At 45.6% G+C, this 23513-nt stretch overlaps 1 protein-coding gene across 1 annotated transcript in view; it reads left to right on the plus strand.

The window, feature by feature from the left end:
* LOC134212861 (xaa-Pro aminopeptidase ApepP-like) overlaps positions 1 to 22818 on the plus strand; it is a 33297-nt gene extending 10479 nt beyond the window's left edge. The window contains exons 2-5 of the mRNA XM_062691115.1: positions 20741 to 20876; positions 20942 to 21350; positions 21409 to 21504; positions 21570 to 22818. Of these exons, the coding sequence (XP_062547099.1) occupies positions 20741 to 20876; positions 20942 to 21350; positions 21409 to 21504; positions 21570 to 22795 (1867 nt within the window). The 3' untranslated portion in view covers positions 22796 to 22818. The remainder of the gene's footprint in view (positions 1 to 20740; positions 20877 to 20941; positions 21351 to 21408; positions 21505 to 21569) is intronic.
* Positions 22819 to 23513: the final 695 nt, after the last annotated feature.

A 23513-nucleotide genomic window follows, 5' to 3' on the forward strand; every position in this document is an offset into this window, starting at 1 on the left:
GAAAGCATCTGAAAATCGAACTACGCACGTCACCCGCTCCATCGTCGCCTTGATCAAGCGTATAAGTTTATCCGGAAATCCGTGTTCGTGCATTAGCTGCCATAGCTGGTTTCGATCGATTGTATCATATGCCGCGTTGAAGTCGATGAATAGATGATGTGTGGCAACAAAACCTTCGAAAAAAGCACGCTTGTCGTTCACAAGACAGGCGGGACTGCGTGAGTGTTCCAGAACTATGCGGTTTTTTTTATCTTTATTTCTGTGATTTTTTTATTATTATATTAATAAGTTTATCACATTAAAAACACAGAGTCCCAGGAAGTCCCAGAAGGTTGAAACGGGCTAAAACCATTATTTCGTGACTCAACTTTGCCGCAAAATATTCCCATTATGCGCGCGCTCATGAACGCAGAGACGGCTGTAACGTGACGAGAATGCAATTTTATGTAGCAAAGCGGAAGGCACACTCGAGCTCCGGCTGAGAGCTCTCCGGCGCGATTCATATGCAAATTATGCTCAATCATAAGGCATTGTGGGAAACGGTAAATGATGGATGGCAGGATCCGTGCGGTAGGACTGCACGGCTGTGGTCTGGTGCGGTGAGGTCATTATACAATTAGTAGACCACACACTCCACCAGGAAAAGCGATCTTTCGAGTACGGGGAGGCAAAACCTGGGACTGGGTCAAGTTTGTTTCTGCTTCCGAAATGGTGTTACGTGCACGAATGGAATTTGACCGGTCTTCATCTTCCTTTTAAAGTTGGACCTGTTATTACTTATGATACTTACTTGATATTGAGAAGATTAGTTCGACGAGAAGCGTTCGTCAACTGACGCCTTATTTCCTCGCCTAAATGAAGGTGACGGTTTGCTTCCGAAAATAATGCGACATTTGAAGCTTTCTGCACGTTCAAATGGAACATCGATTTTCTTGCTGCTTTTACCATTCTCTTTTATGTTAGAGGATTTAGCTAGGACGAACATGACCACTATGAATAAATTACATTTCCATAATTTGATGGACTGCTGCTTTGACTACTTATGAGATCCAAGAGTTTTGTTTTACTCGTAGTGCCGACGCTCTTGTCTTCTGACCAATTAGGTCCAGTCTCTGGGGTTGTTTAGAAGCTTGTATTGATCGTCGGATGGCGAAAAGTCAAATAGATATGCGTCGCAGATTCTGATCAATATTCATAAGTCATTCAATTTTGTTCGCAACTCCCAATAAGATTTGTCAAACATGTATTGTATAGCCATCAAGAGACCTGAAGAGGAGATATGTTTCGTAACGATACCCCATTAGACCTGTGCGCCGGTCATATCATCGGCGGCGGCGGCGTGGTGGTCACTTTTGCCCCGGCGGCGGCGGCGTCACGGCGGCGCGCCGTTGACTTTTATCGGCGGCGGCGGCGGCGGCGTGAACCGGCGTGGATGAAAAAATCAATGGCTGAAAAAATCAATTTTACCGTGGATTTTTGGATTAACGCAGTTTGATTCACACGGTAGGAATCGCCCGTATAAAAACCGACTTCAGTGGATTAAAATTGCAATATTCTGCTTTTGCCGATCATCAAACAGCACATTCAAAATAGTCGGCGATACTAATCAATACCTGATTTCAAAATGGTATTTGAATTACCCCTATTTTGTTACTCTTTGATTTTGATTAATCAAATTTTAACAATAAATCCTGCTTCATTTTTTCGTGCCCCAAAGTGTTAAGATTTAGATATCGGTGTCATAGAACAAATTGGTAATAACTTTTTTCAAAAGTTATTTCCAATTTAGGATTTAGATACATTTCAGTTGCTTTGATCTCAAAATAACTAAGTTTCAGAAAAAATCTAAAATTTTCCTGAAATTTACCTAAATATGCCAACCTCTTGGTGAAGTTTCTGAAAGAATTTCTGGAGGAACCTATGATTTTTTTAATTCCTACAGGCATTTCTCAGTAAATTTCATTGGGAATTCCTTCGTAAAATCCTATGATAATGTCTGCAGATTTTTCTATTTCAGAAAGAATAATCCATTCAGGTTCTTTTTGGGAAATTCCTTTAGTAAAACATAAAATATTCCTGCAGGAATTCATTCGGAAATTTATTAAAGAATGAACTATTTTCTGATGGAATTCTCAAGAGAATTTTCTAAAGGACTTTTCGAGAACCTTTTAAGAAAATTTTGAGCAAATCCCCACAGACATTTCGAAGGAATTCCTAACAGTATTTCCAAAATGCATCAGCGGCTGCTTCCGCATCTTCCTCGATTGCACACCCCAGAGCCAACGTCGTGTTCCAGGTTCTCTGCAAGTTTTTTTGCTGGTCTTTGTTCTTGCATGCGCACTACATGTCCCCACTGTCTGCCTTATTTTATGAACCTGCCTATGTCTGCATTTTTGTATACTTGGTTTAACTCGTGGTTCATTCATTCGTCTGCTCCATTTACCATTTTCCACCACGCTGCCAAGTATTGAGCACAGTATTTTCAACTCAAACACTTTGAGAATTTGATAATCTGCATCTTTTAACATCCATGATTCATGGCCGTACAGGTCGACTGGACGAATCAACGATGTGTACAGAGCTAGTTTTGTCAGTGTCTGTAAGTAGCGTCATGAAGCTACAAAAGAATTTTCTGGAGGAATTTTCAAAGGATTACCCTGAGAAATTCTATATTAAATTGCTTTAAGAAGAGTTTGAAGAATTCCTATGGGAATTTCAGGAACAATTATTGTCAAGGAACTTGCTAAGGAACTCCTAGAGGAATTACAAAAAAAAAAATCCGAAGGAATATCAAATTGATTTTCAAACAAATTCCAAAGCAAAATTCCGAAGCTGACAATAAATTTCCGAAGTAATCCGTTAATAAATTTCTGAAGGAGTTTTGAGAGATTTGGAATTTTGAAACAATTTTCTGAGGAACTCCTAAAGCATTCTCTGTAGATATTTCAAAAAGAAGGATTTTCAGAAGGTATATCCGAATTTCTAATCGTCTTGACAGAATGTCCAAAGGAATTTTCGGAGATATCTGACTGAGACTGTCAGAAGTTTCTCCAGGAGTTACTTTGAAAAAAAAGTTTTTGCAAGACTTTACCGAAATAATCTCTCGAATCTCTTATGGATTTCACTGAAGTAATAGTCTGAACTACGGCTTAAAAATATCATGATTTTAACAGCAAATTCTCCAAAGTATTCTATAAAAAATTTCGAAAAAAAATCAAAATTTCCACTTGGAATACCTACATTGATTACATTGTAGATTCTACTAAAATATCTTTTGATTTTCGGCAGGAACTTCTTTAGAAACTACAAGTGATTCTTTAGAATTTCCACGGGGAATTATATCGTACTTCGACGAAAAATTATTTTGAATTTACAAAGGAAGCATCTTGGAATATCCAAGAAGAAGTCTTTGGAATTTCCAAAAGACATTCTTTGGACATTTTAAGGGGAATTCTCCAGAATTTCCACTGAAGATTTTCTGGGAAGTCCCCGGTAAATTTTTATTAATTTCTGAAATTCTTGGAATTAGCGCTAGGAATTGTTTGGACATACATATAAGCGAAATTCTTCGAAATTTAACGGAAATTTCTTCGGCAGTTCTAATGAAAATTCTTTGGAATTATCGATGGAAAAATAAATTTTTGGAAACTTTCACGAGAAATTATTTAATTTCCCACAAAAACTCTTTGAGTTTTCACAAAAAAAAATATTGCAATTTTTGTAAGAAAGCATTAGTAATTTTCATGAAAATTTATTCTATTTTTTTACGATAAATTCACCACAAATTCAACTGAAATCCTCCATAATTTTCACCGAAAATTATCTGGAAAAGTCTTTGGAATGTCCATAGGATTTTTATTAAATTTCTTCAGGAAATCGCTTCTACTTTTCAAAATTTTTGACAGGAAAACTTTTGGAATTTCGAAAATATCTTGAGATTTCAACGCCCGAGAATTTCACGAAGAGTTCTTTGGAGTATTACCTGGAAACTTTGAAGGTTATCAATCGGGAAATTCTACGGAATTTCTACGACAAACTTTTTGGAATGTAGACTTGACGTTCTCGGAATTTCAACTCAAAATCCTGAAAATTCTTGGGTTTTCTACAAATTAGAACCGGCATGAAGAGTTCAGTGCGAGTTGGCTCTTGTTTCGGACGGTAGAACGATCGCGCGATTTGCCGAAATTTTGTGTTCTGTTTTGTTTCTCCTTAGGACGGTTCGTAAGTTAATTGATGGATATATTTTATTATTTTTACAGCATATACTGTTATTGACAAACGCTCTATATTGTCGAATAGAGCTCCCTATTATTCACCTTTCCCACTAACACAAATTTTCCTTCCCGAGACATCTATGAAAGTAGTATGGGTTCCCTGCATCTTCACTAGTAGATGTTGAACTAACATTCCTTCCCTTCCTTCCGTGATTGTAAGGACGTGGCCAGGTATACAACTGCTACTGTATAGGAAAAGGTACTAATCCCAAGTACCAATTTGCGACAATATACAGTAGATTGCTCAATTGAGCATTGTATAGCCACCCACGATTTGTACAATCACATATGCTATGCTATGCTTTCTACAAATTTGAACCGGCATGAAGAATTATAATTCAGATGCGTGACAGATTTAAAGCAGTGCCTATGCAAGTGCTGGTGGCGGTGGCGCACAATGCCTTCAAATATATTTAGAAATTCCTGCACAAAACTCTCCAGAAATTTCTTCAAAAGGTGCTCCAAAAATTCATTTAAGAGCTCCTCAAAAAATTCCTTGAATAATCTAAAAAAACTCCACCAAGAATTCTTTTGGATATTTCACCAGGGGTTTCTTTGAAAATTTCTTCGAAAAGCCTCCCGGATTCCTTCTTAGATTTCTTCCAGGAAATCCATTGAAAATTAAATAGATAATGAAATAGTTTTCGGTGGAGTTGCTAATTGAATTTTTGAAAAAATAAAACAGATAAATTAAACAACTAACACTGAAAACATCCGACGGTATTACTGAAAGAATTTCGTAAAGAACCCATGAAGGCATTTTCGATGGAAATCCTGCAGGAAGTTCTGGAAGAATTCTCGAAGAATGTTTTAAAGGAATTGCTGGAAGAAGCTCTGAAGGAATTCATTAGGAAAATTTGGAAGTAATCCCTTATGCAATCTCTGTAAGAATTTATTTGAAGAATTCGTAGAATAATTGCGGAAGAAATTCATGGGGAGGTATTCCTTAAAAAAATTGAAGAGTTGCTAAACTGTTTTTGAAGAAACTTCAAATGGAATTTCTTGAGAAATTTATTAAGAAATATCCGGAGGAATCGCTAAAGAAACTTCCGAAGGAATTCCTCAACGATTCTCCTAAGGAATTCTTAACAGCATTTTCGTAGAAATTACTGAAACAGTTTTTTTGTATGAATTCCGTAAGGAATTTCCTGAAGAAATTCTTGAAGGATTTTTTGAAGAAATCCGTAATGGAATTTCTGAAAGAAATTTCGGAGAAATTTTGTAAGACATTTCCGGAAGAATACATGCAGTAATTTTCCAAGGTTTTTTATTGAAACTTTTCGGAGGAATATCTGGAGGAATTTACTAGGAAATATACCAAGTGGTTTGGCGCTTTGGGGATGTATTCAAACCTTCACAAAAGCTTATGTCCCACAGCAAACATAATTTGCGAGTCACCTAAAGGCAGTGTTGTCTTACACTCTGTGCAAGAAATTCTGCTCTTTGATTTTACTACATCTAAACGATGGACATTTAGAAAATTCAAATAGCCTTCTATTAGTTGCACTTACTTAGTTAAGATTGTAAAATCGTTTGGATGGAGTAAACTCATAGAGCAGATTTTTTTGCACAGAGTGTAGTACAACACTGCCTACAGATTTAGGTACCCGACTGAATGAGGTTTTGGCTTGGACGAATTCCAAAGACCATTTCAACATTTTTGTATTATTCTACTTAATAGATTAAATCTACTAGATACAGCCTAATTCAAATTCACAAACTAATCAACCAACCAATTCATTAACCATAACCATAACCAATGTTTGTCACCACACTGTCTTAGAGGCACCATCACTTGAGGTAGATATAAAATTGAATTCTGACGAGTTCCACCTCAACAACATTCTAACAACTAACTAACAACAACAATCATAACACGAGTTTAGTACTATTCCAATCAATTCCACCACGTTGTATTGTCTTACAAATACGTATTTCGTCTCTGTAAGGCCATCTTCAGTGCCTCTTATTTTACTCGACTCGACTCAAGTTAATTGATTTTTTTATTGCGATTAGTCATCGGCGTGGCAAAATTATGATCGGCGGCGCGCCGACCCAAAATCGCCGGCGGCGGCGGCGTGAGTAAAACCACCGGCGGCGGCGGCGCGGCGCGGCGGCGCACAGGTCTATACCCCATGTAATGTCGCATCACTTATCACAGCATGCATTAAGTTCGCTAACAATTGCATTATGCGATACAACTGAATGCAGTTAATATTAATTGACCACCATTTGATGTCTGAAATGCGTTGATTTTTTCTTCTAAATTGCCTCTGAAAATTTAATTGATTCAATTGAGCTGTTTTGAGAAATTAGTGTTCATTGGCTCGACAGATTTTGAACAGCGGGGGCTCGATGAAAAAAAAAATCGACGGTGGAACACACCTAAAAATACAGTTCCTAATGTATTCTCCTCAGTGTTCATGAAAAATCGATAATCGAAATCCAAATAACCAATTAAAAGGCCATTCATTTTGCTCTTATCAGTCTCCGACGACGGTCATATGGACATCAATTACAACCCTCGCCTGCTGAACCGTACGCATTGTTGTCCAATAATGACCGATTTCAGAATGGTGATAATACGGCGTCCCCGAGCCAACGATGCCCAGTTCAACTGTCCGGAGATTCGATTCCAATTATTATCGTTTTCGTATTTGTCTTTTTTATAGAAGTAAACTCTACTGAAAGGTCATTGTACCATTTTGTTTATTCATCGGATAAGGCATTCCGATATTGGCAGTCGGGAATGTCACCCACTTACTCACTGTCGGGATGTTTTTGGGAACTTTTTCATGGATCCAGGATTGGCACTCTGCCTTGGATCGTCGGTGGTTCGGTGGCACGGATGGCACTGGTAGGTGGGTCATTAATCGGGTTTTTCCGTTGTGTCTCGGTGGTGGGTGGATGGAGCTTCTCGTATAGGCAGATTATCATGTCAGAATCAGGTAACAACGATAACGACAGCAACAATAATAGGGTTAAACCGGAGGCACGGTAATAATGCGAAATATTTTTCGCTCGTCTAGATCGTTGATAATGAAATTTTCTTTATATCGCGAACCGTGTGATGGTGAAATGATGATATTCGAAAATACGTGGGGGACCTTTCGATGGTATCGATATTGGCTTTCATTGGCTTGTGCAGCGATGTCGCGATAAGGTCCATTATATCAAAGCAATAAATTTAAAAGGCATTGTTCGAGAGAATTTAAGTGCCTATCTATAGAAGAGGATTTACCCTGATTGAGTGACGAAAATGACTACGATTAGATTGGAACGACTTAAGACAGATTACTGGAGTGATGGGGAAAATTGACTACTGGCAGCGATAACATATCGCACGATGCAAAAAAAGCGTCAAGGAGAGACATAATTTCCCAGACACTTGACTTTCTAATCAGTTATTAAAACGCAGAGTCATATATACGTAAGAGTGACGACATGTGCCGCATTTGATAGGTCTCCTGCTCGTTTGGATCACAATTTTGTATGGGAATTATACGGCCAAATAGACCATTTGACGTCACTTCTCAGTCTCACTTCTCAATCATTTTTTTGTGTCTGATTTTCTTTGCTAATTATCTAATACATGCGTTCAGCTCTTAGACTAGGTGTTCCGTGTTTTCTAAACACTGTCATCCTTATTTGCTGTGATATATTTTTAGTTATTAATAAAACATTTCAATTGCCTCCGGAATTTACCTTTTTTTCTCTGGTTGAATTGAACCATGTAGGAATTACAATGTTTTAAACCTAAACTAAACTAAACATAATTTATACTAAAGGTACAAGAAGCTAATCGTTGCAAAGGAAGATTGCAACGATTTTTGCTTAAAATAGGAAATTATTTGATTGGACATTTGTTGAAATGTCTCAATATTGGAAATTTTATCTCTGAGGTGCCTTCTTTCTGGTATTGCAGCAACTAGTCCATATTGGCACAGCATACCACATGGCTGGTCTAAACATATGTTTGTAAATAAAAAAATGTTCTTAAGACAAAGTAAGTGGATATCTCGTTTAGCTTTTCAAAAGGACCTAAGTAACATTTTTCATGAATTAATTTGAGTACTGCAATCAAAAGCTTTCATGTTATTCTGTTGATTGCGCTATTCAAATTAATTCATGAAAAAAATGTTACTTAGGACCTTTTCAAAAGTTAAGCGAGATATAGATTTTGTGTCTACTCCTAACTTCTACTTTACCTGATTCCAAAACCTGTGAAATCAATATCTGAGTTGTCATGGGCTGGGCACTCACAAGTATGTCCCGACAGAGCAAGTAGGTCTAGTGATACAATGCCAAACGTTCGGATTAGTATCGTCTCTTTTTCATCGTTTCGTCCTATCAATCGAGCTCTTATTTTTGTGACACTACTGGGCGCTTACTATGTGAAAATCGATTGCTTTGATTAGCAGCTCAAAATAAGTTAAATCAAAATAAGTTATTCAGTATCTTTAATTAATATTTCAATACAATCTGCTACTACCGTTACGTTTTTTGTTATAACAGCTTATAACAGCGATTCTCAACCTGGGGTACATGTACCCATGGGGGAACCTTCGCTGGCCCCAGGGGGGTACTTCGGACAAAAATGCGTAATGGCGAATGTATTACAATTATTATTCAATCCTATTGATAAAATTTTGACAATCGTTTTTTTTATTTCAAAACTTTGTTTTGTACATAAATATGTATGGCGATCAGCAAATTGTAAGTGTTGGTTATGTTATGTGATGAGTGTTGCCGAGAAATTCGTGGAATTTTAGTGTTATGCGTGAATTGTTTTTGAATGGCAGGTAAAACTCGTCTTTATGTGTAGGTTTTCCATGTACAGTAGCGACTGCAGTAGAGCAGGGCGTGATTAGCCTCCACCACCCTAGAAGACCGCAGCTAACCACTCACCATAGTACTCCAACCCAACCAGAGGGCCAGAAGCACCATCGTCGAGCAGCCATGAAAGGGTGGCGTCATTGGGTTGATGGAATGATGCGAGGTGACTGACCTGAAAAAGGAGGTCATAACCCTAGAATGCAGGAAACAAGCCTGAAACCGTCACTTATCCAACGCAATTCGAAGTGAACGGAATAAAGTTTTAAAGCTAACGAAAGCACCAAATTAGAAGAAGTGAGAGAGTTTGTGGAAGAAGATAGGCGTAGAGGACGGCAGGTAACTTAAAGTGGCTGCTTCCGGAGACAGAAGCTGATCCCAGCATTTTCTCCTTCCCAGAACCCCGCCGTTTTATGGTTAAACCTTGGTTAAACCCCATCGAGAACCGCCATCGTACCCAGGTTCCATTGTCGGCCTGATTCGGCATTGTTCCGCCGATAGCCGTTCGGCCATCTTATTGGTCGTTTTGGACCGCGGCAAGAAGCGAGGGAGATCCCCAAGTCACCCCGGCGTTACCACCGGTAAGCCGCAGCGAGCCGAGTCGTCGGCAACAGAAGGAGGAAGGTGTCAGCCACCGACGCTACGTAGGCCGTTGAAGGGCGAAGGAAGTACCGAAGAGGAAGAAAGCCGCCGGCGTGAATGCCCTTGCATCGAAGATTGAAGACATTAGACAAGGAAGGACGGAAGGAGAGCTAGGCAGAGGACGAGGAAGGACAGGAGTTGAAGAAGGAAGAAGTGAAGTGGTGGAGTGCTGCCAGGAAGAGGGGCCCCGAGGAAGACAGGTTAGCTAGACTTAAGAAAGTGAAAGAGTGGAGGAAATAAAGTGTCGCATTGTGAAGCTCTGTGGTTTTCCCTACATTTTGATTGCGAGAGTTCCCTGCCCGCGAGTAGCTTGAGGTGAGCGTGCCGACCCTGAGGCCATTGGTTCAGGAAGTCTCAGCATAGCTCAGGCCATACTTACCCAATTATTACAAAATTAAGGTGCAACTGTCCAGAACCCAAATAATTTTCACCTCGCATTTTCAGAGGTACCAATCGGAACACAGAAGCTACAAATAACTGCCGTCTTTATATTTTAGCTTTGCTGGATTGCAGCAAGCGTGGAATAAAAAGATGACAGCTGCTCGTTGCTTTATTAAAAAAAAGTGATGCCTTTGAAAACGCGAGATTCCAAAAAGTTCGCCCTTAAAGCCAATTGAATCATGCTCTTCACAACCAGCACAGTGTATGAAAGGCTGCGGGACATAAGCTCAACAGGATAAAACGTCGAACGAACAAATTTTAAAAATCTTCTGCTCGATCGACACAAAGTTATGAATGATCTATCTAGAGTCTTAAGGTTCTGAAGCCATCATTTGAGAGGCATAGCTTTTTTTTCTTCGAAAAAGTCAGTAGCTTTATTGAAAAAGGATTGATAGCCTCCTTTTATACTTCGCAGAAGCCTTCTTGCAAGAGTCTCCTTTCAAGAGGCTCGGAAGCCTCCTTTCAAGAGGCTCGGAAGCCTCCTTTCAAGAGGCTCGGAAGCCTCCTTTCAAGAGGCTCGGAAGCCTCCTTTCAAGAGGCTCGGAAGCCTCCTTTCAAGAGACTCGGAAGCCTCCTTTCAAGAGGCTCAGAAGCCTCCTTTCAAGAGGCTCAGAAGCCTCCTTCAAGAGGCTCAGAAGCCTCCTTTCAAGAGGCTCAGAAGCCTCCTTTCAAGAGGCTCAGAAGCCTCCTTTCAAGAGGCTCAGAAGCCTCCTTTCAAGAGGTTCAGAAGCCTCCTTTCAAGAGGCTCAGAAGCCTCCTTTCAAGAGGCTCAGAAGCCTCCTTTCAAGAGGCTCAGAAGCCTCCTTTCAAGAGGCTCAGAAGCCTCCTTTCAAGAGGCTCAGAAGCCTCCTTTCAAGAGGCTCAGAAGCCTCCTTTCAAGAGGCTCTGAAGCCTCCTTTCAAGAGGCTCTGAAGCCTCCTTTCAAGAGGCTCTGAAGCCTCCTTTCGAGAGGCTCTGAAGCCTCCTTTCAAGAGGCTCTGAAGCCTCCTTTCAAGAGGCTCGGAAGCCTCCTTTCAAGAGGCTCGGAAGCCTCCTTTCAAGAGGCTCGGAAGCCTCCTTTCAAGAGGCTCGGAAGCCTCCTTTCAAGAGGCTCGGAAGCCTCCTTTCAAGAGCTCAAGCCTCCTTTCAAGAGGCTCAGAAGCCTCCTTTCAAGAGGCTCAGAAGCCTCCTTTCAAGAGGCTCAGAAGCCTCCTTTCAAGAGGCTCAGGCCTCCTTTCAAGAGGCTCAGAAGCCTCCTTTCCAAGAGGCTCAGAGCCTCCTTTAAAGAGGCTCAGAAGCCTCCTTTCAAGAGGCTCAAGCCTCCTTTCAAGAGACTTGGAAGCCTCCTTTCAAGAGACATGGAAGCCTCCTTTCAAGAGGCTCAGAGCCTCCCTTTCAAGAGTCTTGGAAGCCTCCTTTCAAGAGTCTCAGGCCTCCTTTCAAGAGGCTCAGGCCTCCTTTCAAGAGGCTCAGGAAGCCTCCCTTTCAAGAGGGCTCAGGAAGCCTCCTTTCAAGAGGCTCAGGAAGCCTCCTTTCAAGAGGCTCAGGCCTCCTTTCAAGAGGCTCAGAAGCCTCCTTTCAAGAGGCTCAGAAGCCTCCTTTCAAGAGGCTCAGGCCTCCTTTCAAGAGGCCTCAAGAGGCCTCCTCCTTCAAGAGGTTCGGAAGCCTCCTTTCAAGAGGCTCAGAGCCTCCTTTCAAGAGGCTCAGGCCTCCTTTCAAGAGGCTCAGGAAGCCTCCTTTCAAGAGGCTCAGAAGCCTCCTTTCAAGAGGCCTCAGAGCCTCCTTTCAAGAGCTCAGGCCTCCTTTCAAGAGGCTCAGGCCTCCTTTCAAGAGGCTCTGAAGCCTCCTTTCAAGAGGCTCTGAAGCCTCCTTTCAAGAGGCTCTGAAGCCTCCTTTCAAGAGCTCTGAAGCCTCCTTTCAAGAGGCTCAGAAGCCTCCTCCTTTCAAGAGGCTCAGAGCCTCCTTTCAAGAGGCTCAGAAGCCTCCTTTCAAGAGGCCTCAGAAGCCTCCTTTCAAGAGGCTCAGAAGCCTCCTTTCAAGAGGCTCAGAGCCTCCTTTCAAGAGCTCAGAGCCTCCTTTCAAGAGGCTCAGGCCTCCTTTCAAGAGGCTCAGGCCTCCTTTCAAGAGGCTCCGGAAGCCTCCTTTCAAGAGGCTCAGAGCCTCCTTTCAAGAGGCTCAGGCCTCCTTTCAAGAGGCTCAGTGGCCTCCTTTCAAGAGCTCAGAGCCTCCTTTCAAGAGGCTCAGAAGCCTCCTTAAAGAGGCTCAGGCCTCCTTTCAAGAGGCTCAGGCCTCCTTTCAAGAGACAGACTTGGAAGCCTCCTTTCAAGAGACATGGAAGCCTCCTTTCAAGAGGCTCCAGAGCCTCCTTTCAAGAGTCTTGGAAGCCTCCTTTCAAGAGTCTCAGGCCTCCTTTCAAGAGGCTCGGAAGCCTCCTTTCAAGAGGCTCAGAAGCCTCCTTTCAAGAGGCTCAGGCCTCCTTTCAAGAGGCTCAGAGCCTCCTTTCAAGAGGCTCAGGAAGCCTCCTTTCAAGAGGCTCAGAAGCCTCCTTTCAAGAGGCTCAGAGCCTCCTTTCAAGAGGCTCAGCGCCTCCTTTCAAGAGACTCAGGCCTCCTTTCAAGAGGCTCAGGCCTCCTTTCAAGAGGCTCAGAAGCCTCCTTTCAAGAGGCTCAGGCCTCCTTTCAAGAGGCTCAGGAAGCCTCCTTTCAAGAGGCCTCAGAGCCTCCTTTCAAGAGGCTCAGGAAGCCTCCTTTCAAGAGGCTCAGAGCCTCCTTTCAAGAGGCTCAGGCCTCCCTTTCAAGAGGCTCAGGAAGCCTCCTTTCAAGAGGGCCTCAGAAGCCTCCTTTCAAGAGGCTCAGGAAGCCTCCTTTCAAGAGGCTCAGAGCCTCCTTTCAAGAGAGCTCAGGAAGCCTCCTTCAAGAGGCTCAGAGCCTCCTTTCAAGAGGCTCAAGCCTCCTTTCAAGAGGCTCAGGCCTCCTTCAAGAGGCTCAGAAGCCTCCTTTCAAGAGGCTCAGAAGCCTCCTTTCAAGAGGCCTGCAAGCCTCCTTTCAAGAGGCTCAAGCCTCCTTTCAAGAGGCTCAGGAAGCCTCCTTTCAAGAGGCTCATAAGCCTCCTTTCAAGAGGCTCAGAAGCCTCCTTTCAAGAGGCTCAGAGCCTCCTTTCAAGAGCTCAGAAGCCTCCTTTCAAGAGGCTCAGCAAGCCTCCTTTCAAGAGGCTCAGGAAGCCTCCTTTCAAGAGGCTCAGAGCCTCCTTTCAAGAGGCTCAGAAGCCTCCTTTCAAGAGGCTCAGGCCTCCTTTCAAGAGGCTCAGAAGCCTCCTTTCAAGAGGCCTCAAGCCTCCTTTCAAGAGGCTCAAGCCTCCTTTCAAGAGGCTCAGAAGCCTCCTTTCAAGAGGCCTCAGAAGCCTCCTTTCAAGAGGCCTCAGAAGCCTCCTTTCAAGAGGCTCAGAGCCTCCTTTCAAGAGGCTCAGAAGCCTCCTTTCAAGAGGCCTCCAGCCCTCCTTTCAAGAGGCTCAGAAGCCTCCTTTCAAGAGGCTCAGAAGCCTCCTTTCAAGAGGCTCGGAAGCCTCCTTTCAAGAGGCTCAAGCCTCCTTTCAAGAGGCCTCAAGCCTCCTTTCAAGAGGCTCAGAAGCCTCCTTTCAAGAGGCTCAGGCCTCCTTTCAAGAGGCTCAGGCCTCCTTTCAAGAGGCCTCAGGAAGCCTCCTTTCAAGAGGCTCAGCGCCTCCTTTCAAGAGGCTCAGGCCTCCTTTCAAGAGGCCTCAGAAGCCTCCTTTCAAGAGGCTCAGAAGCCTCCTTTCAAGAGGCTCAGGCCTCCTTTCAAGAGGCTCAGGCCTCCTTCAAGAGGCTCAGAAGCCTCCTTTCAAGAGGCTCCAAGCCTCCTTTCAAGAGGCTCAGGAAGCCTCCTTTCAAGAGGCTCAGAAGCCTCCTTCAAGAGGCTCCAGCCTCCTTTCAAGAGGCTCAGGAAGCCTCCTTTCAAGAGGCTCAGAAGCCTCCTTTCAAGAGGCTCAAGGCCTCCTTTCAAGAGGCTCCAGCCTCCTTTCAAGAGGCTCAGAAGCCTCCTTTCAAGAGGCTCAGGCCTCCTTTCAAGAGGCTCAGAGCCTCCTTTCAAGAGGCTCAGGAAGCCTCCTTTCAAGAGGCTCAGCCTCCTTTCAAGAGGCCCGGAAGCCTCCTTTCAAGAGGCTCAGGAAGCCTCCTTTCAAGAGGCCTCAGAAGCCTCCTTTCAAGAGGCTCAGGCCTCCTTTCAAGAGGCTCAGGAAGCCTCCTCAAAGAGGCTCAGAAGCCTCCTTTCAAGAGGCCTCAGGCCTCCCTTTCAAGAGGCTCAGGCCTCCTTTCAAGAGGCTCAGAGCCTCCTTTCAAGAGGCCTCAGAAGCCTCCTTCAAGAGGCCTGGAAGCCTCCTTTCAAGAGGCTCAGGCCTCCTTTCAAGAGGCCTCAGGCCTCCTTTCAAGAGGCCCGCTCAGGCCTCCTTTCAAGAGGCTCAGAAGCCTCCTTTCAAGAGGCCTCAGCCTCCTTTCAAGAGGCCTCAGAAGCCTCCTTTCAAGAGGCTCAAGCCTCCTTTCAAGAGGCCTCAAGCCTCCTTTCAAGAGGCTCAGAAGCCTCCTTTCAAGAGGCTCAGAGCCTCCTTTCAAGAGGCTCAGAAGCCTCCTTTCAAGAGGCTCAAAGCCTCCTTTCAAGAGGCTCAGAAGCCTCCTTTCAAGAGGCTCAGGCCTCCTTTCAAGAGGCCTGGAAGCCTCCTTTCAAGAGGCTCAGGAAGGCCTCCTTTCAAGAGGCTCAGAAGCCTCCTTTCAAGAGGCCTGGAAGCCTCCTTTCAAGAGGCTCAGAGCCTCCCTTTCAAGAGGCTCAAAGCCTCCCTTTCAAGAGGCTCAAGCCTCCTTTCAAGAGGCCTCGGAAGCCTCCTTCAAGAGGCTCCAGAAGCCTCCTTCAAGAGGCTCAGAAGCCTCCTTTCAAGAGGCTCAGAAGCCTCCTTTCAAGAGGCCTCAGAAGCCTCCTTTCAAGAGGCTCAGAAGCCTCCTTTCAAGAGAGCTCTCAGCCTCCCTTTCAAGAGGCCTCAAGCCTCCTTTCAAGAGGCCTGGAAGCCTCCCTTTCAAGAGGCTCAGGAAGCCTCCTTTCAAGAGGCTCCGGAAGCCTCCTTTCAAGAGGCTCAGAAGCCTCCTTCAAGAGGCTCAGCCTCCTTTCAAGAGGCTCAGAGCCTCCCTTTCAAGAGGCTCAGCCTCCTTTCAAGAGGCCCGGAAGCCTCCTTTCAAGAGGCCTGAAGCCTCCTTCAAGAGGCTCCAGAAGCCTCCTTTCAAGAGGCCTCAGGAAGCCTCCCTTTCAAGAGGCTCAGGAAGCCTCCTTTCAAGAGGCTCAGGCCTCCTTTCAAGAGGCTCAGGCCTCCTTTCAAGAGGCCTCAGAAGCCTCCTTTCAAGAGGCTCCAGGCCTCCCTTTCCAAGAGGCTCACAGCCTCCTTCAAGAGGCTCAGGAAGCCTCCTTTCAAGAGGCTCAGCCTCCTTTCAAGAGGCCTCAGAAGCCTCCTTTCAAGAGGCTCAGAGCCTCCTTTCAAGAGGCTCAGGAAGCCTCCTTTCAAGAGGCTCAGGCCTCCTTTCAAGAGGCTCAGAAGCCTCCTTTCAAGAGGCTCAGAGCCTCCTTCAAGAGGCCTGAAGCCTCCTTTCAAGAGGCTCAGAGCCTCCTTTCAAGAGGCTCAAGCCTCCTTTCAAGAGGCTCCGGAAGCCTCCTTCAAGAGGCTCAGAAGCCTCCTTTCAAGAGCTCAAGCCTCCTTCAAGAGGCTCAGAGCCTCCTTTCAAGAGGCCTGGAAGCCTCCTTTCAAGAGGCTCAGGAAGCCTCCTTTCAAGAGGCTCGGAAGCCTCCTTTCAAGAGGCTCAGGAAGCCTCCTTTCAAGAGGCTCAGGCCTCCTTTCAAGAGGCCTGGAAGCCTCCTTTCAAGAGGCTCAGGCCTCCTTCAAGAGGCCTCAGGCCTCCTTTCAAGAGGCTCAGAAGCCTCCTTTCAAGAGGCCTCAGAAGCCTCCTTTCAAGAGGCTCAGGCCTCCTTTCAAGAGGCCCAGAAGCCTCCTTTCAAGAGGCTCAGGCCTCCTTCAAGAGGCTCAGGCCTCCTTTCAAGAGGCCTCCAAGCCTCCTTTCAAGAGGCCTGGAAGCCTCCTTTCAAGAGGCCTCAAGCCTCCTTTCAAGAGGCTCAAGCCTCCTTTCAAGAGGCCCAGAAGCCTCCTTTCAAGAGGCTCAGAAGCCTCCTTTCAGAGGCTCAAGCCTCCTTTCAAGAGGCTCAGAAGCCTCCTTTCAAGAGGCTCCGAAGCCTCCTTTCAAGAGGCTCAGAAGCCTCCTTCAAGAGGCCTCGCAGCCTCCTTTCAAGAGGCTCAGAAGCCTCCCTTTCAAGAGGCTCCAGAAGCCTCCTTCAAGAGGCTCAGAAGCCTCCTTTCAAGAGGCTCAAGCCTCCTTTCAAGAGGCTCAGGCCTCCTTTCAAGAGGCTCAGAAGCCTCCTTCAAGAGGCCTCAAGCCTCCTTTCAAGAGGCCTCGGAAGCCTCCTTCAAGAGGCTCAGGCCTCCTTTCAAGAGGCTCAGGGCCTCCTTTCAAGAGGCTCCAGAGCCTCCTTTCAAGAGGCTCAGGCCTCCTTTCAAGAGGCCTCCAGCCTCCTTTCAAGAGGCCTGGAAGCCTCCTTTCAAGAGGCTCAGAAGCCTCCTTTCAAGAGGCCTCAGCCTCCTTTCAAGAGGCTCCAGAAGCCTCCTTTCCAAGAGGCTCAGGCCTCCTTTCAAGAGGCCCAGCCTCCTTTCAAGAGGCTCCGGAAGCCTCCTTTCAAGAGGCTCAGGCCTCCTTTCAAGAGGCTCAGAAGCCTCCTTTCAAGAGGCTCAGAGCCTCCTTTCAAGAGGCCTCAGGCCTCCTTTCAAGAGGCTCAGAAGCCTCCTTTCAAGAGGCCTGGAAGCCTCCTTTCAAGAGGCTCAGGAAAGCCTCCTTTCAAGAGGCTGGAAGCCTCCTTTCAAGAGGCTCAGGCCTCCTTCAAGAGGCTCAGAGCCTCCTTTCAAGAGGCTCGGAAGCCTCCTCCTTCAAGAGGCTCAGAAGCCTCCTTTCAAGAGGCCTCAGGCCTCCTTTCAAGAGGCTCAAGCCTCCTTTCAAGAGGCCTGGAAGCCTCCTTTCAAGAGGCTCAGGAAGCCTCCTTTCAAGAGGCCTGGAAGCCTCCTTTCAAGAGGCTCAGGCCTCCTTTCAAGAGGCCTGGAAGCCTCCTTTCAAGAGGCTCGGAAGCCTCCTTTCAAGAGGCTCCAGAAGCCTCCTTTCAAGAGGCTCAGAGCCTCCTTCAAGAGGCTCAGAAGCCTCCTTTCAAGAGGCTCAGAGCCTCCTTTCAAGAGGCTCAGGCCTCCTTTCAAGAGGCCTCAGGCTCAGCCTCCTTTCAAGAGGCTCAGAAGCCTCCTTTCAAGAGGCTCAGAGCCTCCTTTCAAGAGGCCTCAAAGCCTCCTTTCAAGAGGCTCAGAAGCCTCCCTTTCAAGAGGCCTCAGAAGCCTCCTTTCAAGAGGCCTCAAGCCTCCTTTCAAGAGGCTCAGAAGCCTCCTTTCAAGAGGCCTGGAAGCCTCCTTCAAGAGGCTCAAAGCCTCCTTTCAAGAGGCCTGGAAGCCTCCTTTCAAGAGGCTCAAGCCTCCTTCAAGAGGCTCAAGCCTCCTTTCAAGAGGCCTGGAAGCCTCCCTTTCAAGAGGCTCGGAAGCCTCCTTTCAAGAGGCTCGGAAGCCTCCTTTCAAGAGGCTCGGAAGCCTCCTTTCAAGAGGCTAGGAAGCCTCCTTTCAAGAGGCTCGGAAGCCTCCTTTCAAGAGGCTCGGAAGCAGGAACTATGTCCAAGGGCTTGACGATCCCTCCCCAGGCCATTTGCGAGTTGTGGTGCCTGCCTAGGATGTGGTGGGGTTTGACAGTGGGCCCTGTTAAATTTCTATAAAAAGCTGCATGTATACGCAAGCAGCTCCGCCAAAGCGACCGTGAGCCGCTCAAAGCGCACAAGCCCAAGCCCAAGTGTTAAGTGGAACGCTCAACAGCCCTGACACGACGGCCCTCCGACGAGACAGGAGGTTTGCGCAGGTCCAATAAGCCGCCTAAAAACAACCATTACGAACGACGTAGAAGATAATACGACTTCATACAATCGGCAACGAATACAACGTGCACACTGCACACACATCATCTATTCATCGACTTCAAAGCCGCATATGATACAATCGATCGGGACCAGCTATGGCAGCTAATGGACGAACACGGATTTCCGGAAAAACTGACACGGTAGATCAAAGCGACGATGACTCGGGTGATGGTCTTTCGTGTCTGCTATTCAACATCGCTTTGGAAGGGGTAATACTAAGAGCAGGGATTAACACGAGTGGTACAATTTTCAATAAGTCCGTCCATCTATTTGGCTTCGCCGACGACATAGATATTATGGCACGTAACTTTGAGAGGATGGAGGAAGCCTACATCAGACTGAGGGAAGCTAAGCGGATCGGACTAGTCATCAACACGTCGAAGACGAAGTACATGATAGGAAGAGGTTCAAGAGAAGACAATGTGAGCGACCCACCACGAGTTTGTATTGGTGGTGATGAAATCGAGGTGGTTGAAGAATTCGTGTATTTGGGGCTCACTGATGACCGCCGATAATGAGACCAGCAGAGAAATTCGGAGATGCATCATGGCAGGAAATCGTACGTACTTTGGACTCCGCAAAACGCTTCGATCGAATAGAGTTCGCTGCCGTACCAAACTGACTATGTCCAAACGCTTATTAGACCGGTAGTTCTTTACGGACACGAGATCTGGACGATACTCGTGGAGGACCAATGTGCACTGGGAATTTCGAAAGGAAAGTGCTGCGTACCATCTTAGGTGGAGTGCAGATGACGGACGGTACGTGAAGGAGGCGAATGAATCACGAGTTGCATAAGCTGTTGAGAGAACCATCCATCGTTCACACCGCGAAAATCGGAAGACTGCGGTGGGCTGGGGACGTAGCCAGAATGTCGAACAGTGATCCGGTGAAAATGGTTCTCGACAACGATCCGACGGGCACAAGAAGACAAAGTGCACAGCGGCCTGGTGGATTGATCAGGTGGAGGACGATTTGCGGACCCTCCGCAGACTGCGTGGTTGGCGAAGTGCAGCCATGGACCGAGCTGAATGGAGAAGACTTTTATGTATTACACAGGCCACTCCGGCCTTAGTCTGGCAATAAATAAATAAAACGGTGTCCTTGCAGAATTATCACCGCTTGTCAGAACTATTTGTGTTTACTTTAGCAAACGGGTCCAAAGTAAAACGAAGGTACGGGTCCAAGGAAAGATCGTAATGTCATTAGTAAGGGATCGTACACATATTACGTAAGCATTTTTTCTTAGTTTTTCCATCCCCCCTCCCCCCTTGTAAGATTTTTTTCATACAAATGATTTTTTATTTATATAGTGCGTAGGATAATGGCGGACCCCCCCCCATAAGGGCTTACGTAATATGTGTACGGCCCCTAAGTACAAATAGCGCTGAGAAGCACTGAGGAAATTAAAATTGCTTCGGCCTGTTCTTTTATCTCTTATTTTGTTATGGCTTCTGCCTGACGAATAAGTTGTACAAATAGTATCATTTCCGTTCATTGTAGTTGCCATGATGTTTCTATTGTTTTGAAGAACACTTTGTGGTCAGCTGAGCAGCATGTTTTTTTTTTTATTAAGTGGTATTTGGTCGGCTGGTGAAAAATGGCGTGTATATGACACAAATAGTGAAGAATGAAAGTCATTCTGAAGTTCACGGAAAAGATGATTTAAAAATTGTTGACAGTTGTTTTTTCCAGGGCAAATTTTTTACACACTAGAAGCCCGACGAACTTCGTTTCCCCTAAAATTGATTTATTCTCTGATTAGTTCTCGAGTTATGTCGAAATTTCTGTTTCATTTGTATGTGAGCACCCCTTTCCAGAAGGGGGAGAGGTTTCGAACAGTCACAGAAACATATCATTCCTTCCAAAGCTTTCACGTGCCAGATTTGGTTCTTTTTCTTCTTCTTATTGGCATTACATCCCCACACTGGGACAGAGCGGCCTCGCAGCTTAGTGTTCATTAAGCACTTCCACAGTTATTAACTGCGAGGTTTCTAAGCCAAGCTACCATTTTTGCATTCGTATATCATGAGGCTAACACGATGATACTTTTATGCCCAGGGAAGTCGAGACAATTTCCAATCCGAAAATTGCCTAGACCGGCTTCGGGAATCGAACCCAGCCACCCTCAGCATGGTCTTGCTTTGTAGCTGTGCGTCTTACCGCACGGCTAAGGAGATTTGGTTCCATTTGTTTGATCAATTCTCGAGTTATGAAGAAATTAGTATCTCATTTGTATGGGAGCCCCCCTTTCCAAAAGAGGGAGGGTTCTCGAACCATCTTAAGAACCTTCCCCGTCCCCAAAAACCTCTGCATACAAATTTTCACCCCGATCAGGTCAGTAGTTTCCGAGTCTATAAGGTTCAGACTTACAGAAATTCATTTTTATGTTTATAGATACGTAAGCTTAAGCTTAATGCTTATGAATTTTCATCCAATGTACTGATTTATGTCAATCACCTTTCCTTTTATTTACAGAGCTCTTAACAATGATGATGAATCTATGTACGACGATACCCCAAAAAGCATGGAAGAAATTCTCACGGAAATTCGTAGCCACATGCAGACCTATAACGTGGCGGGGTATATTATTCCTTCCGTCGACGCCCATAACGTATTATACTCTTATTTGAAATTGGGAAGCCCCTCCAAAACTTTCCTTTCTTTTTCATTTCTCAGAGCGAGTACATCTCTCTGCACGACCAGCGCTTCCACTATGTGACCAACTTTACCGGCTCCGCCGGAACAGCCATCATAACCTTAGACAAAGCACTACTCTGGACAGACGCGCGATATCATCTGCAAGCCGAAAACCAGCTGGACCCCGCGTATTGGACCCTGATGAAAGAGGGCCTTTATGGTGTGCTAACGCGTGACCAGTGGCTGCTGGCCAATCTTCCATCGGGTGCTCAGGTTGGTACGGATCCTTTCCTCATCACCAGCAGCGAGTTCGAGCGAATGGGAGCGGCTTTACTCGCCGGAGGTCAGCGATTGGTGACACTGGAGCGCAATCTGGTAGATATTGTTTGGAACAATCAACCAACGCAGACCAATGAAGATCTAATTCGGTTGGACATTAAGTTCTCTGGTAATTTTTTAGACTTAATATCATTATTTGTACTGAAGCAACACCTCTTCCATGGTAGGAAAGCGAGCTTCCGTGAAAATAACCGAGCTTCGTAGACTCTTGAACACTAATTCAGCAGCTGCCATCGTGGTCAATGGTTTGGACGAGGTTGCGTGTAAGTTTTCAGTTTCAATTGAGTTATTATTAAAATTATTAAAATATTCTTCTATTATCTCACAGGGCTTCTCAATCTTCGAGGAACGGACATCCTTTACACTCCGGTATTCTTTGCGTACCTAATCGTGACTCAAAGCGAGATCGTCCTATTCACCAACCAGGATCGTATAAACGAGACCATCCAGGAACACTTCCAAGAGGAAGGGATCTCCGTAACGGTTCGGGATTACGATGCCATTCTGAGCGGCATTCAGACTCAGGCAGCGGACGGCGGAAAGCTGATCATTGCCACCTCATGCAGTCAGGCGATCCTGTCTCAGATCCCCGCGGACCAAAGAATACAGGTTTACAGCCTCGTGGCTAAGATGAAGGCCGTGAAGAACGACGTCGAAGCGGTTGGTATGCGGGAGGCACATCTACGTGATGGAACGGCTGTAGTTCGATATCTGCACTGGCTTGAAGAGAACGTCGATTCCGGGAACATCACTGAAATGTCGGGAGCAGCTAAGCTGCGTGAATTCCGTAGTATGCAGGAGCACTTTGTCGACTTGAGCTTCACCTCAATCAGTTCCTTTGGTTCCAATGGAGCTATCGTGCACTACACTCCCACCGAAGAAACCGACAAATTGATCACACGGGACAGCATCTACCTAATTGATTCTGGTGGTCAGTACTATGACGGTACGACCGACATCACTCGCTCGGTTCACATGGGTGAACCAACGGCCTTCCAGAAGGAGGCCTACACTCGCGTCCTGCAAGGTTTTCTGAGTCTCGGTTCGGCGGTCTTCCCCCCGTTGACATCGGGGGCATTCCTCGATGCCATGGCTCGTCGACCGTTGTGGGACGCTGGCCTTGACTACAGCCATGGAACCGGGCACGGCATCGGCTCGTTCCTGGGAGTTCATGAATATCCGCCGTACATAGTGTACACCACGTCGGCGGCGGATAACCAGGGACTTCAGGTGAATATGTTCGTCTCAAACGAACCGGGGTACTATGAGGCGAATGATTTCGGAATACGGTTGGAGGATATTGTCCAGGTGGTGAAGGCTAACGTGTCGCATGACTTCGCAGGACGAGGGGCGTTGACTCTATATTCGGTGACGGTGGCTCCACTGGCGACCAACCTCATGGATCTGTCGTTGATGAGTGACCACGAGGTGGAGCTGGTCAATTCGTACCATGAGAGAGTAATGAAAGAGGTGGGAAGTTTGCTGCTGGAGCAGAATGCGTCCGATGCCTACGTATGGTTGGGTATAAAGACTCAACGAATAGTGAAATCTTAATATGAAATAAATTTGAAGGCCGATGTATGTTCGTTACATTTAATTTTTGGAGAAATGCCAAAAAATTATTATTTGGAAATAAAGTCGAAACATTACGTGCAGTTCAAAATTCGTCTCTTTTAACAAGAATCCCAGGAAAGGGTTTCCTGCTTGGCTGCGACGCCAAAGAATTCCGAAGAATCGCCTGCAGACATTCCGAAGAATCTCCAGGAGGGGTTTTGGAAGAATCTTTGGCAGAGATTCACCGGGAGGGAGTCTGCAGAATCCCTGGCAAGTGTTTCGAAGAATCCCCAGAAGGGATTCCTAAGAATTCCGATTAATCTCTGGAAGGGATTTCGAAGAACCGTCGTCAGGGATTTCGAAGAATTTCCATCAGAGATTCTGAAGAATCCCCGCCAGGGATTCTTAAGAACTTTCCTTTCAAAGTTCTAGGAAGAAACTCTGGGAAATTCCTTAAGGTCTGAGGGAGAGGTTTTCCGTTAAAAAAGCACGTGGTAGCACTCTCTGAGAGAGAAAATTTCCCAATTCTGCCCGCCAGGATGACGCTGTCAGCAAATATACTCTATTACCAATATAACCCACTCTGACTGATTTGAAGAGACAACGCAGTAGCGCCGCGGTGTCACAAAAGGCAAGCAATGTATTGAAGAGGCATTCCGAGGGGTGCTTAAACGTATAATTCAATATGCAACATAACATTTCGAAATAATGTGCTAGA

The sequence above is a fragment of the Armigeres subalbatus genome, chromosome 1 (genome assembly GCF_024139115.2).
Source record: "Armigeres subalbatus isolate Guangzhou_Male chromosome 1, GZ_Asu_2, whole genome shotgun sequence".
Taxonomy (NCBI): Eukaryota; Metazoa; Arthropoda; class Insecta; order Diptera; family Culicidae; genus Armigeres; species Armigeres subalbatus.